This window comes from Perna viridis, chromosome 7, assembly GCF_037379345.1.
Source record: "Perna viridis isolate PV_CMFRI_1.1 ecotype Kerala chromosome 7, ASM3737934v1, whole genome shotgun sequence".
Classification (NCBI taxonomy): Eukaryota; Metazoa; Mollusca; class Bivalvia; order Mytilida; family Mytilidae; genus Perna; species Perna viridis.
The window spans coordinates 10,467,993-10,486,103 of NC_142451.1; the positions used below are offsets into that span (position 1 = coordinate 10,467,993).

Sequence of the window (18,111 nt, forward strand, 5' to 3'; positions counted from 1 at the left end):
TTTTCTCTTATTCACAAATTAAGTTCATAAAATAGTTAAGTTAAATAAATTGATAAGTAACAAATTCCTAACATACAAGAATCAGCTGCTCACTCAATGTGGAAGGGTAAAATGCAGCAACTGCACTGCAGTCAACAACAGTAATCAAGTGCATTCCACTGCATATTATATACATTCCTTCTCATTAAAGACGATCAAAATAAAGAAGATAGATATTTCATCGCTTAAGACCTAAATTTTTAATCTACACAGAACTTACCGATGATCGTTGTGAATAAAATCACACATAGCCGAGTTACTTTCATTTTCCAGGCTGCTTCATTTTTCTGTGAGCAGTGCAAAGTAAGCGAACTCAGGCACTTGTCTGTCTTGGTCCTTCATGCGCTTTCAGCGCACCTGTTGCTGACGCGAGGTCCCATCAATTTTTGATTTAGTCCCCTTGTAGTTAATTAATCGAAGTTATGCAGTATCCGCTCACAAGAGCACCATGATCAGATTACGTGAGACGCCTGTATAATAATCACGCGAATTGAAGTTAAAACGGACGATTCCATTTACTCAGACATGTGAGATTGATTCTTGGCGATTCAGTATAATTTGTTATCCACTAATTGTCAGGTGATTTTTTCCTCTTAACAGAGTTTGTTTGATTCACATTATGTGTATTTCGATTAATACTAGCACATCTACCATTCCAAACGCGTTCAAATGCGTGTATCAGTATATTTAGGTCGGAAACGTTACCTTGTCCGGGACGATTTTGTTATTACATTTTGAAATTACTCCCCTTTGAAGCAGACGAAAACTAGATAATCACACGATTTATAATAGTAAACTGATTTTTTTTACCGATGTCTTCTCAATATTTTTTGTAATATTTTCATTAAAATCTATTTGTAAATTTAGCAAGTATACCTATCCTCTTGGTGCCCTTTGTCACAAAAGGCTTGTACCAGATCCCTCATTAGTGTCTGTCCATAGGCATAGCATAGACATCTTTTCTACTTCTTTCCTATGTCTTTCCAGTCTTCTTTATGTCTCTGTCTATAGTCCTGGTAACTAAAATGGTATTTACTCATACAGATGCAGCTGATGCACCTCAATATTATTTCGGAAGTAAAAAAAGAAAACAATAAAAAAAAAAACCCAAAACACTATGACGGCTATGCCATACTATGCAAACCTAAATTTTCACAATTTCCCCTATGTGGCCCATTTCCCTATAACATGACTTTTTGATGAAGTAAGAAACTACCACAATGTCATAGTCAATGCACTAAAATTTTAGTATGCACTTGAAGCCATGGGTGTAAATGTAACTAACCTGCAAATTAATTTGAAGGCAAAACTGAATTTTGTTTATAATAAATTAGTTTAGTTACAATCTTCATAATTTTACATGCATCTCCAATATTTGGTTCACAGGTACATTGTTAGTCAGAATTTCCTACAACCCTGTTTCCAGGGATAAAAATTAGCAGTCACCCAGTTGCCCATGACTACTAGATTTTGAACTGGGCTACCATAGTTTTAGGGTAAAATTTAGCTGAACATATGGAAAATTTTGCACAAAAATATGGTCTGGGCTACCAGCTTGTATTTCCTAATTTTTACCCCTGGTTTCATAAAACTTATGCATGACTTACTACATGTAAGTCCCATTGGTTTGTTAAGGATTTGTGTATACATAAGTCTTACGAGTGCCCTGATCTCTTGGTTTTTATTATGACCCTGCAACTAAAAGTTGGGGGCATTTTGTTTTATCAGCTTCTGTTTTTTTTTCTGTCCTGCCAGTTCAACTGGATTACTAAAAATGTCTGTTTCTTGCCTACCCTAAATATTGTAGGTTTATTTTGGCTCAAAAACTGTTGAAGTCTAGATTGTTTCAATAGAGTATGTCTGTTTAATTAACACAATTCCTCAAATCAGAAGCATAAATGAGGCCATTGATAATTGTTTGTCTTGTATAAATTTATGCCTTTCTAAACATATTGATTAATTCCTCTTAGAATGTACCTGTAAGTCACTTTATATTTGATTGATATGCTGTATTGTCAAATTCAAACTACATCTGTACATCTATACACATTTTTTTTATTATTATTAAAAAAATAAAATAAAGTATAGGTAGGGAAATAATGTCATTTTTCAAAAACATTTAACATTGAGGTATTGTGGAAGCAATTATACTTTAATGATACTCGAGCTAAAAGGACAATAAAGTGTTTATGTTAGGCACAAAAGGGGTATGTAGGGTAGCAGGAAACATGTTATTTTTCTATTGATTACTTGCAATGGAAAAGTAGTGTTATTTACAATTTGTTGATCATGCAATGTTGGTCAATGTATTCTAATTTGGTTCTAAATAACCTAACATTTATGTTTTTTAGTGCTGTTTGCAAAGAAAGCTTTGATACTCACCAGCACCTTTACCCAAATACTCACTCTGTTGAACTTAGTATCTACTACTGGTAATATTTCGGATTCCAGAATTACAGACAAAGAAGCAGTCACAAAGAGGGTAATATTAAGATAGTAGTTATGTCATTAAGATCATAAATGTTTCTCTCATGCTCCATTTGCTACTGTATTAAGTTGAATTATTCCCCTTTGCATTTCAAGATGTTCTAACAATTGCATATTGACTTTATGGTCTAACATACATCTCTATCCCTTGGAAATAATGTTATGAATTTCTGATGAAATTTGAGGAACAATCTGCAACTAGGCATTGGAAAGCTTAATACTAGGTCAGGGTATGATGTAAATATTTTATGTCCTATTGGGCAAGTTTCTGAAAATATCAAAATTTGTAATCAAGTTAAAATTTTATTAAATATCAATACTTACTTGTCACTAATACAATATGGATTATTCGCTTGAGTCAGTCCATAACTCCCAAACACACAGATGATCTATACTAAACACCTTAAGGACCTATATCATCGTCTTTTACTTTACTCATTCCCCACACTTCAGCACCATAGTAAAGAATTGGCGATACCATAGAGTCAAACAGTTTAAATCCAAGATTAATGTCTCTTGCTCCTAGTCTGCATAAACACTGCTTTATCATATTCAAAGCTTTTTCACTCTGTGTGGTTAATGTTCTATAATGTACATTCAATTAAAGTATTAAAAAAGTATAGTACTAAGTATTTATAGTAACTAACAACAGTCACAAGTTCCCTCTTAAAATACCATCTCTCCTTTCTTGATAAATTACCTCCATTCTTAAAAACCACTATATTTGATTTGTCCATATTAACATATATATTCCATCTGTCACAATAAGTTCTAAACAGTTAAAATGTCTCTGTAGATCAATTGGGGTATCGGCTATAAGTGCAAGGTCATCCGCAAATAGAACTATCATAATGTCATGAAAGTCCTTATGGATAAAAATACCATTTCCTCCATTTTTTTCCATTTCACTTGCAAGTTCATTAATATACATAACAAATAACCACAGGCTTAGCATACGACCTTGCTTTACACCAGAATTACAATTAATTTTTCCATGTAAATTTTTACACCAAGTAAATAAATAAGTTTTGATCAGTTAATGCCATTGAACGCTTTTGAGAAATCTATAAACGAACAGTATAAGACACCATCTTTCTTTGATAAATATTTCATAATAATACTTGTAAGTATAAATATATCATCAATCGTGGAATAACCACTACAAAAAACTGCTTGTGCTTCAATAATATGATTATTCATTATGACATTTTTCTTTCCTACTATATGAGCAACTTTCAATGTCATTTTATTTGAAATCGCCAGATTTCAAAGATCCCAGGCCAGAAAACAACTGAGGAGATTTTGTCCCACCCTGTTTGTTTTTGTACTGGTCAACAGTTGTGTTCTTGGATGTGATCAGTGTTGACTGTGTTCCTGAAAATTTGATAGTTCTGATAACTGCCTCCATCTCTAACCAACTAATGCACTTTTGGACTTCTGAAGCCTTTCACTCTCCCTGGAAAATTTTGTTGTTCAAAACACCCCTATAACATATTTTTGAAGCTTCCGTTGTTATGGTTATTGACATTGACAGAGATTGTGAAGATGGGTCTCTCAGCGTGTTCACTAAAATTTTCCGAGTCAGATCTGATAATCGATGTGGAGTGACAGGAATTTTCATTTTTCACTCACCTGGCCATAGGCCATGTAATCTATTGCCATCACTTGGCGTCCATCATGTCAACAATTTCTTCAAACATCTTCTCCTCTGAAACTACTGAACAGATTTGCATGAAACTTATAATGTTTGTTCCTTAAAGTATCCTGCACAAAAAAAGTTTGAATTTTTGATGGGTTAAAAAACATGGCCACTGTTACTAAAAATAGAACATACGGGTCAGACAGCTGATTTTTGCATATAATCCAAAACCACTAGGTTTAGCCAAATTCTGACATGGGGATGAAAGTATTCAGCAAGATGAGATCTATCTGTGGTCAAATTTTGGTGAAAATCTGTTAATCAGTGTAAGAGTTATTGCCCTTTTTGGACATTTTTTGCTGGTTTTGATGTTATTACTTTAAAAAATCTTCTTCTCAAAAACTAATATACAGAATTCAATGAAAGTTGGTATTTTTGTTTTTTAGGGTACCCTTAACAAAATCATTGTTTGGATTTTTGATTGGTTAAAAAATATGGCTTCCGTTACTAAACATAGAACATAAGGGTCAGACATATGGCTAAAAAGAATACGTGAAACACCTAGAAAAGTACTAAAATTCAATAAAGCAAACTGGGAAAATATAAGATCAGACCTAATAAACACCCTAAACACAATTAAAACAAATTACACCCTAAGTGATACAGACTCACTCTGGAACACATTCAAGTTTGACCTACTAAAATCTATAGATATAAATATACCACACAAAATGTTGACATATAAACAGCGATTACCTTGGATAATCAACTCTATAAGGAAACTGATCAACAAAAAAATAAAATATACAAAAAACAAAAAGAAAATCCGAAGAAATTCAAACAACTGAAACAACTAGTACAGAAAGAACTACGCAAAGCTTACTGGGACTATATTGAACAAGTTATATATGATTGCCAATAAATGAGGCAAACTAACACACAAAATGAGTCATCACCCTAGAAATTATTTCCTTTTATCAAAAGCATCAGAGGTGATAAATCTGGCATAGCACCATTGAAAAAAGCTGACATCCTTAACAACCAATTTCAATCAGTCTTCACTAAGGAACCACCTACAAATATACCAGATAAAGGACAAAGCCCTCACCCAATAATGCCAGAAATACAAATAACCACCAACGGAGTTGAAAAAACTGTTACAAAAGCTAAATCCACACAAAGCATGCGGCCCAGACAACATAGATGGGAGAGTACTGAAAGAATTGAAGTCAGAAATATCACAAATCTTAACCTTCATTTTCCAAAAGTCACTAACAACAGGTGTAATACCAAAAGACTGGAAACATGCAAAGGTAGCCCCAGTATGTAAAAAAGGAGAAAAATACAAACTGGAAAATTATAGACCAATCTCATTAACCTGTATATCATGCAAATTAATGGAACATATCATCACAAGTAACATCATAAAACATCTTGAAACAAACAATATACTTTATGACCTACAACATGGCTTTAGAAAAAAACAAATCATGTGAATGTCAGCTCCTCCAATTTATACAAGAACTAGCACAGAACAACAACAAAAACATCCAAACTGATTTAGTTATTTTGGATTTTGCGAAGGCCTTTGATAAGGTCCCCCACAAATGCCTTCTTTATAAATTGAAATACTATGGCATCCAAAACAGCACATTAAAATGGGTAAATGCCTTTCTAACAGACAGAACACAAACAGTTGTAATTGACGGAATACAGTCTAACTCAGTATCAGTAACATCTGGCGTACCCCAAGGCACTGTCCTTGGGCCGATACTGTTTCTTGTTTACATCAATGACTTCTTGGAATACCTGACACACAGCAAATTAAGACTCTTTGCCGACAACAGCATTATTTACAGAGAAATCAAAAACCAAGACAACTGCATAAAATTACAGTCTGATCTTGATGCTGCTGCAAGATGGGATGCTGATTGGCGTATGGCCTTCCATCCAGACAAATGTACTGTCTTGTCAGTAATGCTGAAAAAAGTACCATTCAAGCACAATTACATTTTCCATGATCACATACTTGAACCAGCCACATCAGCTAAATACCTCGGTGTAACACTACAGTCAGACCTCAAATGGAACCAACATCATGAAAATATTGTATCAAATGGAAACAAATCACTTGGTTTTTTAAAACATAACCTTAAACTAACTAATAAAGATCTTAAATCAAAGGCATATCTATCAATAGTAAGACCTAAACTAGAGTACAGTTGCACTATATGGGATCCACAGACTTCGGAACAAAAAAATAAAATTGAAATGGTTCAGAGACAAGCTGCCCGGTATGTGTGCAATAGCTACCACAACATCAGTAGTGTCACCAACATGATTGACAATCTTGGTTGGCCTATGCTAGTGGAGCGCCGTCTTAAAACCCAATTAATCATGATATATAAAATTTCACACCAGCTAATAGCCATACTATCGACTGTGTTAATTACATCAGATACCAGAACAAGAAAAAACCACAATCAAACATTTAGGCATATAGCAGCCTCAAAAGATACCTACAAATGGTCATTTTTTCCACAAACAATAGTTCAATGGAACCTACTACCACAAACAGTTATTTCATGCACTACAGTTGACACCTTCAGAGAACAGCTCACTCCAGCTGTTCTCTCCAATATAATATAAACACAAAAGTCTATACTGTAAATAGTTTTAACTTGTGTATAAAAAATTCCTTTTTGATGATGTAACTTGCTAATTGTATTCTGAAATAGTTACTTTAATTTTTATATTCTTACTCCATGCATGCGAAAGCAAGTAATCTTTGGCATGATGAAGTTATGCTGTATAACTAAAGAAGAAGAAGACAGCAGATTTTTACGTATATCTCCAAAACTGTTAGGTTTGGCTAATATCTTTCAATTGCTGAAATATCCTTATTATAAGGCCTACAAGTCTCCAGGGATCAAGGTTGTCAGATGACTCCATGTAAGGGTATTGCCCTTGAGAGGTGAAAAATGACTTTTTTTTTTTTACAGTTTTCAGCCTATATCTTGAAAACTATGATAGATAGAATGAAACTTTCAATGCTGAAATGATTCTTATTACAAGGCCTACAAAAGTCTTTGGGGATCAAAGTTGTCAAACGACTCCATATAAGAGTTATTGCCCTTGACAGGCAAAAAAATTATGTTTTTAGCAGTTTTCAGTCAATATCTTGAAAACTATAATTGATAGAATGAAACTTTCAATTGATGAAATGATACTGATGATAAGTCTGACCATGGAGTCAAAATTGTTGTATAACTTCTTGTTAGAGTTATTGCCCTTAAAATGCAAATATTTAACCAGGTGAGCCATTCAAGCTCCTGGGAGCCTCTTGTCAAATTTTGAGATGTAGGTTCCCAAAACCAAAATATGTAATTGAATTGGTCTCATAGAAGACAAGTATGAGGAATTAATTCTATGCATGAAGCCATTATCCCTAACAAATGAAGGAATTCCAATGCTGTTGCAGTCTCTCCTTTTGACTAGACCTGCATTGCTAAATTCAGTATATGAACCCCTGACTTGGTAATATACTGGACTTTTCTTTTTTCACAAAGAACCCTAGTTAGGTCAGGAGATTGAAACATTGGTTTCAATCTAATATCAGATGCGATCTCTTTAGATTTACTAATAACCAATTGTCTGAATATACTACTAGGTGAATGTTTCTTGCTCTCAGATAAGCTGCAACTACAGAGACAACTTTTCTGAAAACTCTGGGAGCAGACATTGGGCTAAAAGTTTTGAATTGATAAGCTCTGCCTTAAATTGAAAATCACAAAAATTTTTGGGAATATTGGAATATATAAAGATACACATCACTGAGATCTAGACTTACTGCCCAATCCTGTTCTACACTTTGCTCATAGTTTCCTTTTTGAAGTGTTTCTTCATGAGATACCTGTTGAGGGGTCTCAGATTTATCACTGGTCTCATTTTGGCATTTTTTGTTTTACAGAAAAAATGTATCGTAAAAACCTGAAAGCATTTGGTCATTTGAAACCAGCTCTATTGCGTCTTCTTGAATTACCTGTTTCAAAGTCAACCAGATTTCTTTGTGGGGATTTGAAAAGAATTTCTCCTAGACCCTTTACTGCTAATGCCACCACTCTTGCCATATTTGAGTCTCTTGTTCTTCATATCTTAGACAAATGTACTGTCTTGTCAGTCTTGATAACTTTGAAGAAAGTTCTTTCCTGACTTGGTATTCTGGTGTGAATGAGAACCACCCCACTAGTGGATCCTGGGGGTTGTTTTAAAGGTGATGATTTAAGTAACAGTATCAGTTTTTCATTGTTATAATTGATTTAATTGCTATACCTAGAAGTATCAAAATGACAGTATAGGTATCAGTGAGTTTTACCTTGTAGTTCATTGTCAATACAACTCATCAAAGAAAACTTCAGATGCAGTTGATTAGACCCAAAACTTCTACAAATACCCAAATGATAGTATTCTTAATCAAGATTTCACAATGTTCAAACTTAATAGAATTTTTTGATAGCTAAAATACTCATCTGTTTAAGCATCACTTTAAAAAAAATAAAACCTTCATGTTGTTGATTCCTGCTAAACATGGCATGTATACAGCAACTCTTTGATGAACAGAAATACCAACTTCTACCTTCCATGAAATCCATGCTTCTAGAAAGTAATTTCTTTGATCTGTCCCAGAAATAAATTTTGATGTTCCTAGGTATGGGGCCCAAGAGAACATCTCAGTGTTCTTGCAGTTGGTGAGAAAGAGATGCTGACTCAAATATTAACCTCCTTTAAAAGTTGATGTATTTGCAATTACATGTACTGTTTCTTATTTTGATAAGATGGTGTCATTATAAATAACCACATTGACTGATAATTATACATGGTCCATGCACAATACCAGCTCACAAATGATATTTGGAAATATATAAAAGAAACAAATGTAAAGTTATTAGAATAGGGCACTTGATTGTCTTAATGTGGTAATACTAAAAATGGCACCATGTATTACTTTATCACACAATGCAGAAATCATGAACAAATACTGAAATCCTTTGTTGGTGTTGAGACTAAACACACCATTATTTGGAACACAGCTTTTGTATGGATTTGGGGTGAAACAAATCAGGCAAATTGACGTTAACGTTGAACTTCACTTTGGACCACCCCCATATTCTTTCTGGGCCCATCACTGCATCCCCTTGATTTCCTGAATATTTAGGATTTTTATTTGATCAACCTTCACAGCTGTCATATTCTAACTCGCATTTGTTGGAATTGTCCGAAACTACAGAAGCAGAAGAAAATTTAGGAAGCCAATCTTGTAATTGATCATTTTGTTCCATCTGTTTTTCTGAGGGTTCTTCTTAGAGCCTTACCAAATACACCCTCTCCTGTGGGAGGCAAATATAAAACTTAAAGCTGAATATCTTTAAGGTTTTTATTGATACCTGCATTAGCTGCTGCACATTTCCTTCTCACCATGTAATGGAACACTCCTGCACAACCCTTTTGATCAAGTGACTTCATTGAAATTGAAAATAAGTCTTTAACTATCTTCACCACCATTGTCAGATCCTAATTTATTAAACAGTGTCACTAAAGCCTGCTGTAAATAAAGAAATGTATGAAAGACCCATTGTGCCATTTCTGACCAGAAAAAGAAAATGTTTCAATTTGTTTCAAGGGATCAGAAAACAATTGATTTCCATTACACCAGCTATTCATCTATTCCGATGTAAATGTCTTATCATAGGTTCTAAAATGTCATCAAGTCCTGGAACTTGCAACTCTGATAAAGACTTATTAGGAACATTTGTCTACATTCTTCTCTGAAAGAAGTTCAATATTTAGGATTATCAGTTCTCCATGATTTAGCTAACATCTTAATTTGTGAATCTTCAAAAATTTTCCCAACATATGAATCACAATTATCAGTTTGAATTTCATCTTTGATGAAAATCTTTGATCATTGCCACCTTTAAGTGTCAGTCTCTGTAAGAATCAGGCATTGGATGAAACATGGTATGAAAAAAAACCCCATCATTTTGATGATGTAATATGACTATTTGCACCATCAGAATCAGGGAAAACAGACAATATTTTCCTTATCATGTTGGTGCATTGAGTTATACTTTCATAGGAATGCACTGAAAATGAACATTTCAAGGGCAGATAACTCTGTCAAAAACCTTATTTTTCTAAGATTCTATTGAAAAATTTCTGAGCAAAGCCAGTGATGCAGATATCAAATTATAGTCTTTCCAAATAGAGAAAGTATCCTTGAGTGATATTACATAGTCAGATCGATGGAGTTTAGAAATGCATGTTTCTGATTTTTTCTGATTTGCCTGATTCTTACAAACACTTACACTTAACAACTTCAACATAATTATCATAAGGTAATAATTGGTGAAACCTATCAGACTTGTTACTAGAATTGACAAATTGTTTATGACTATCTGTACTCCCAAAGTCATTAGCCCCTCCCCACTAAAATTGGTGTTTGATCACTCTGTCTGTGCGTCTGTTGTAAATTGTGTACACACTGTATTTTTTTTGTCTTTCGATGTAGGCTTTTGATATTTTGTATATGGGTAGATTATCTAAAGACAATGCATTGTGTACAATGCACGTTAGCATATGACCTTGAACTTTGACCTCAAGGTCAAATTCTGTTTTTCACTGACAAACTCCATCCGAGGCAGTAACTTTTTTGTCTTCCGTTGTAAACTTTTGATATTTTGTTGTGTATGTAGATCACCTAAAGGCCCACACACCATGGATGTTGGCCAATGATCTTAATCTTTGACCGCAAGGTCAAAGGACAAACTTGTGTCCAGACTGTAACTTATTTTTCTTTCAATGTGTGCCTTTGATATATGTGGGTAGATCACCTAAAGACGATGTGTCGCACACATAGATATTGGCCTTGAACTTTAACCACAAATTTTAATTCCTGTTTTTTTGCAGACAAATTTGTATCCAGGCTATAACTTTTTTGTCATTTGATATGGGCTTTTGATATTTGGCATGTGGGTAGATCTCATAAAGACGTGTCACTTACCATGGTTTTGGGCCTACGGCGTTGAACTTTGATCTCAAGGTCAACTTCCTGATTTTTTGTTGACAAACTCTTATCCAGGCTGTAACTTTTTTGTCTTTTTGATGTGGGCTTTTGATATTTAGCATGTGGGTTGATCAGCTTCTTAAAAACATATTTATAGTATAATTACCATGGCAGGGCCCACAGAGATGGATTCCATCTCAATGATTTCTACTTTGTACAACTGTCTTTGTCTTACATCAATTAATCCAGTACATTAGCTCTCTCTCCAGATTATCAAGGTGCAAAGAAAGAATAGTGTGTTCATCAGTGTCTCTGACTCTAATTCTGGGGCTGCCCAAATCTTCCTCTTAGTTAAGGACTTATGGTAAAATAGGCATACATTCCCTGCTTGAAATTTCCCCCCCGACTTCATTCTCCTGCCTGGCTAAACCACCAATTTAAGAAATTGAAGTTTCCATAGAACTAGAAGCTTTACCTGCCTTCAACAGGACGAAAAATTGGTCAAAATGATTGTCAACTCTTGTTTCTAACACTTTCGTACACGTCTCTAATTCTGCTGTCAGTGTCGTCAAAGAATGTTTTCTGTTTGTTTTTTGACTATCAGACGTCAACAGGTTCTCAACATTATGGCCTCTGGTCTAAGGCTTGAAATTCTACTTGCCCAAATTGAAATCTAGATTGTCCTTTAGTAAATGAATGTTGAAAAATTGATAAAATTTTGTTTTGTATAATATAACTTTTACTTGTCCAAATGGTAGTTAAACTTGTACCAGGCAATAGGACAATCTTCATACCCTGTAGGAAATAGGACAATCTTTAATGTCATACCCTGTGGGAAATAGGACAATCTTTAACGTCATACCCTGTGGGAAATAGGACAATCTTTAACGTTATACCCTGTAGGAAATAGTACAATCTTTAACGTCATACCCTGTAGGTAATAGGACAATCTTCATACCTTGTAGGAAATAGGACAATCTTTAATGTCATACCCTGTAGGAAATAAGACAATCTTTAACATCATACCCTGTAGGAAATAGGACAATCTTTAAAATCATACCCTGTAGGAAATAGGACAATCTTTAACATCATACCCTGTAGGAAGATACTATTGACTCCTGTGAAAACTCAAAATAGCGAAAATTTCAAAAACACTGTTAAATACAAAATGTAGGCTCAATAGAACTTGTTCATATGGGTAAAGCTTTGAAAATGTCTTAAATTTTTACAGGCCCGTCTCAGGATGTTGAATAATTGTAATTTCAAGTATTTTTTCCTTATATCTGCAGGCTGTAGGCCACATGAATATTGTAAAGAATAGTGTTCAAGAAAGCTTAAGTATCATAAAATTTTAATGTTGTTAATTGTGGTAGTCAAAGAGCTCAATACAAAACTCTAAAATTGAATGCTACCATAAAATGTAATATCTTAATATTGATACACTGTCTAGTCAGAGGAGACACATATTTTGGAGCCTAATTTAGCAAGGAAGACAACAATTTGATCCACTATGTAAGAGCTGTGAGAACTAAATAAAGGCTATTGATTTGACATCCATCCTATTCCTAATTTTATCCTACTTAAAATTTATTAGGTTAAGAGATCAAGCCATACAATACATGACATTGAAGATCTTTGGTATGAAGTAGAAGCACAAGGAATGAAAGGTATGAATGTTGTTATAATATGTCTACCCTACCTTATTCTACTTTACATTATTTTTTTGGTGCCTATCCTAAACATTTTATGGCCATTTTGGCTGAAACACCCTTAAATTCTAGACTGTTTAAGAAATAAATCACAGAAGCTCCATTTTATCATTGTTTTACCACGGTCTGGTCATTTATGTCCCATTGTTTTATCCAGAGGGATAGCGAGGAGTTAAATGACATAAATGGCCAGCCATTTCGTTTTAGTGATTTATTTCCATTCTAATAGTACTAGTTTCTTCATACTTTTTAATTGATGCAGCCTATATGTTGCTCGAAATGTTGGTCATGTGTTTATCACTTTTTTACCATGTCTGTGGTCTTGTAATTCCTAATTTTCTCAGTATAAAATGTTTTGAAAAAATATAATTGTTTCCATACCTGCCTACTCTGTTTGTTCTGTTGGTAGAAGGAAACAAGACTTATTTTTGTTGCCTTTATCTATGGATTGGTTTGGGGGGATTATAGTCCTTTGGTAATTTAGTCTGCCTTGACCTAAAACAGTCATGGGAAAATTCATGTCACACATCCTTAAGTCAAACAGAATTTTTTAGATAGTTTGATTGGTTACAGGTTTTAAGAAAAAAAATCCGAAATTGAGTGTTAGTCAGACTGGGCAGCTTCAAAGCAATTTTGCAAAAGTAGTGTAAAGTTATATCTTTCAATCCATCAACAATTGTCCTTCAAAAATCTCCTTTTTTCTTTCCAAAAATACTGCTTTGATTTCAGTTTCAGTTGAAATTAAAACATATATACCAGTAATTTTCTTCTGCATTTTAAAATAACATGGATTCTGCTTATTTCTGTTTTTTTAAGCAATATAGCATGATCTGATCATATTTTAGCCATTGTGCAGAACTATGATACTTTCAATGGGGAAATAACATTTTTGAAAATTACAGGAATTTTCGATGTTTACCTTTTCAAAATTTATAGTAATTACAATTCCAGGTATTGGGTGTCTTACTTTTGTGCCATGATTTTTAAAATTACTGTTTGTGAAAGTACTTTTATTTGTGGTTACCAATTTTCATGGTTTAGGGAAAATTTATCAGCTCATGGATTCTTAAATTTGTGGATTTGACAACTCTGTCATACAAACTAATGGAATAGTTCCTTTTTGCCGGGAAACAATTTTCATGAATTACAAAACCCATGAAAACCACAAAAATTGGTACCCCACCGACAATAATACTTCCAATGTATATAATATTAATCTTGCACCACATATGTGTATTCCTTGCAGATGTTTATGCAAGGGGCCTCTAGTTGTATAAGAATAAAGCTTGTACCGTTATCTGTAAAGAAACATTGACTACATTGTTGATCAATACATTAACCTGCAAAAATGATATCAGCACTTTTGGTTGTGTACCATGCATTATGTACAAGAATGCCTACAACTGTAACTTAATTATTTGTGCTTATTTTAACATATAGCTTTTTCTCATTTTAGTTACAATATTAAATTACAGTATCATATTCAAGGTAATTTTTGTACTAACTTTTAAACTTTTTGTTTTCATAAAATAAAATGAATATTCTGCTTGAAGACCTCCTATCCCTTCCTTGTTGATGAGCATGGGGAAACAGTTATCTGGTGAATGGAAGAGGTATCGTTTGTTTCTTTAAATACACGTTTTTGTTACATAATTTCTTATTTTTTTATTTTCATTTCTTTTAGACCACACTGTTTCAGCAAAGGTATCAACACAAATTACAAAAGAGGGACCAATGAAAGTTAGGTGTTCATGGGACAAAAACAATGAATTTCAGGAAGGATTTCTTGCAGCTTTTATTGAGTTTAAATTAGCTACCTTGAAAGGGTTTCATAGAGATTATAAACGAGTGGTTGCCATGCTCCGTAATAAGACTGTACTATGGTCAAATAGACCTGAATGGGAACATATAATGGATGATGATCGTGCCGCAGGTACAGGGGAAGTCCATGCAAAATCAGGTATATAGAGTATGGAATTCCTATTTCACATTTAAGGAGAAAGTGGACTATGTGAAATACTGTAAATCTAAATCTAACTCCTTGCAGGAGCATATCAGTCTGTTCCTCTGTCCGCCACCCAACAGCTTCCATATGATACATTTAGTAGAAGTCAAAAGATCTTTTTTAAGCTTTTATTAGTCACTGAGTATCATAAGATACAGATCAAGTTTGAATTCCAGTTTGATAGAATTATTTACGCAGATGTTGTGGTTATTTTAAATTGTTTTTACCCCAAAAATGTTTTGACGAAATGAAGTTATCTTTCTTTGAATGTTAGAGAATTGTGGGTATTATGGAGTCTAGACAAATACAGTTCCTTTTTTCCCTGCCAATTTTTTCTCATCCATGAATTAAGAGCTATCTTTCTTAGAATGTGATTAGGTGAATTTATATTTTTTCTTCAATTAATTGGGAGTTATCTTTCTACAAATCCTAAAATCAAAGCACCGAAGGTGCTGAAGCTCGAAAGTCGCTTGGCGTGCAACCTGCAAGATAGGTTCCCGATGGTTATTTTTTAAGCAATGTGCTAGAGTGCCAGTCATGACATGGACCAAGGTTTGAGAATGTTTTGGTGTTTAACCCATATTTCCCTTGCAACCTGCAGCAAAACAAAACAAAGATGTACACAAATATCATGAAAATAAGATTATTGCTTTTGTTTATGTTCTTGAGACCTTAAACTTGAAAAAAAGGCGGCTGATGATGTTGATTGTGACGCTGCTTGATAAAATGATTTTGATTATAATACCGTTCACAGGGTGTAGTTAAAATCCAACACCACCCAAAGAGAGATAACTCCAATTAAATTGTATAGGGTTTTAACTATCTTCTATGAAATTACTACGTGGCCAAATGGCAAAAAAATAGTTTGGCGTCTCGATTTACCAGTTCGACAAAATTTAGCTGAAAATTAACACTTAAAATGTTTGAAATATCATTCATTTTGGATATCAGTGAAATATTTAAAGTTTAAAAGGGAATCACACATTAATTTGAAGAAAGCATTTCTGTCCGTGAGATTATCTGCCGGAAGCCCTTTTGTCATTCTTATACTTACAATTCTCGAAGCCACTCACATGACTTCCGAGTAAAAAATGGAAATACGAATTTCAGATCATTGATCTGTTGTTCCCAAGTGATGATTTGTATTAAGCATGTGTCCATGGATGCTGTAAAGGTACTAATCTCGCTATTTTCTTGGTTGACCAAAAACCACAAAAATGATAAACACGAAATTTATTATTTATACTATTTAACGCTAATAATATGCTTGAAAGCACAAAAATTGATACCTGCAATTATGTTTACTTGACAAGAAAAAATTAGCAACTCTTGAACTGTGAAAATTAATGGGTTTACCTTATTAAATACAACACAACATGGCAAGGTATCATGTCCCATTAGATGCCCTATTTTTAGGTAATGGAGATATGAAGGTTTAACTACTGTCCATTCATATGTATAATCATGTTTTCTTATGTCCATAAATATTTACTTATTTTGGATGTTTTGTTTTTTTATCAGGTCTTTAATGTTATGGATTTTGTTCAGCATATGCATGTTGGTAACCTTCCAACTTTCTGTGATACACAACACTTTTATTCTACTCACAGCTGGATTTTACTTTTCATGGATTTGTGGATTGCTATGGTTATCCATCTGCACCATTAGAACCGTTTTTTTCACTGTGTCATAGTTTTCCTTTCCTATTTTGTCTACCCCAGACTTGACATTTTATGAGCAATTTAGGGGGTGTTTCTAGAAAGGCAGACATAACTTACTTTACCGATGCACTTGGTCTATGCTCCCAGTTTTTAGTGGAATCAGGATTACTCATTTACTTTATTTCTTTGTACATGTATGGTTATTTCATATACTTTGTTGTGTGTACTGTTTTCCTTGTCTGGTTTTGATTTTTGGAATTCTTTTGAGTTTCACTTGAATCTTGGTTCCCTTGATTACTTTTGTACAGTGAAACTTATCCAAACCTAACTCTATAAACCTATATTAACCAAGAATCTCTTTGGGTTACCCTTATGTTCTTTTTAAATCATTTCATGAAAGAAGAAGCAAATTGAATGGCATTCTGGTCACATTTGTGGTGGTATGAATAAATTTTACATTTATTGTTGAAAACATTTGATTTGATTTGTAACAAGCTTTCTTGGTTGGTTCTTTGGGCATTAGAGTTTATTTTATATAAACTTCCTTGGTACTGTGACATCATTAACATCAATTAATCCCTGATCCTTGTTTCAAAAATGAAGGATCAAATCTTATTATACCCCAGCAAACATAGTTTAGGGGTATATTGGAATTATCCTGTCTGTCCACATTTCTTGTAACTCCTCCTAAACTGCTAATGGGATTTTGATGGGAGGTTGAGTATCAAATGTAGATTTATATGAAGGCATATAATTACTCTTGGAGGGATCCAAAGGGAGATGATTCAAATTAAGGATTTTACATGTTAAAACCTTGTGAGTGTCACTCCTGTGAAACGGGTAAAGATATTTTTTTTTATTTTATAGGAAGGTTGGGTATCATACATAGATGTAATTACTATTGGAGGACTCCAAAGGGAGATAATCCAAATTGAGGTTATTACATGTTAAAACCTAGTAAGTGCAACTCCTCATAAACTGTTCAAGGGATTTTTTTATGAAATAGACCCTTGTGTGGTTGGTTGATGAGCATGCTCATTATACACTTCCGTGAGGTAAGTCTGTCTGTCCATTCCTGATAATTTAAAGATTATAACTTGAGAAGATATTCAAGAATCTTTTCAAATTTTGTATTGTTATTGACTCTCATAGAATACATATCCAGCTGGATTTTATTGGATCATTTACACAAAGTTAAGGCCATTTTATGTCTTTTGTGTTTCCCAAATTTTTTTTGCAATGTGACTGGCTGACACTAGATGTCCAATTAAATTAGATGCCTTGCTTTTTTCTTTATTCCTTATAGCACATTTGGATCTCTATGCAACTAATAAGAGTTGTGCTACTCAACAGGGATTTTATAGATGTACCATTAGCGTTATACGACAACCTGGAAGAAAGATTCGCTTCTACAATGCTCATAAAAAGTGGATGACTATCCCATGTAAGTGCAAAATGTAGCCATTTAGCATCATGCTCTAAAGCTATTTTTCCAATGATGCCATCAT

General features: G+C 33.8%; 2 protein-coding genes across 3 annotated transcripts in view; one reads left to right on the forward strand and one right to left on the reverse strand.

The window, feature by feature from the left end:
• LOC148611282 (uncharacterized) overlaps window positions 1-402 on the reverse strand; it is a 31,429-nt gene extending 31,027 nt beyond the window's left edge. The window contains exon 1 of the mRNA XM_088591678.1: window positions 260-402. Coding sequence (XP_088447804.1) covers window positions 260-305 — 46 coding nt within the window. The 5' untranslated portion in view covers window positions 306-402. The remainder of the gene's footprint in view (window positions 1-259) is intronic.
• Window positions 403-478: 76 nt separating this feature from the next.
• Window positions 479-18,111, forward strand: part of LOC148611283 (uncharacterized) — a 36,593-nt gene continuing 18,960 nt past the window's right edge. The window contains exons 1-5 of one of the 2 annotated variants that reach the window (XM_088591680.1): window positions 479-618; window positions 2,391-2,521; window positions 12,823-12,895; window positions 14,622-14,897; window positions 17,910-18,047. In XM_088591680.1, coding sequence (XP_088447806.1) covers window positions 12,889-12,895; window positions 14,622-14,897; window positions 17,910-18,047 — 421 coding nt within the window. In that variant the 5' untranslated portion in view covers window positions 479-618; window positions 2,391-2,521; window positions 12,823-12,888. Of the gene's footprint in view, window positions 619-745; window positions 831-2,390; window positions 2,522-12,822; window positions 12,896-14,621; window positions 14,898-17,909; window positions 18,048-18,111 lie in introns of those variants that run through there. The other variant, XM_088591679.1, reaches the window with a different exon arrangement.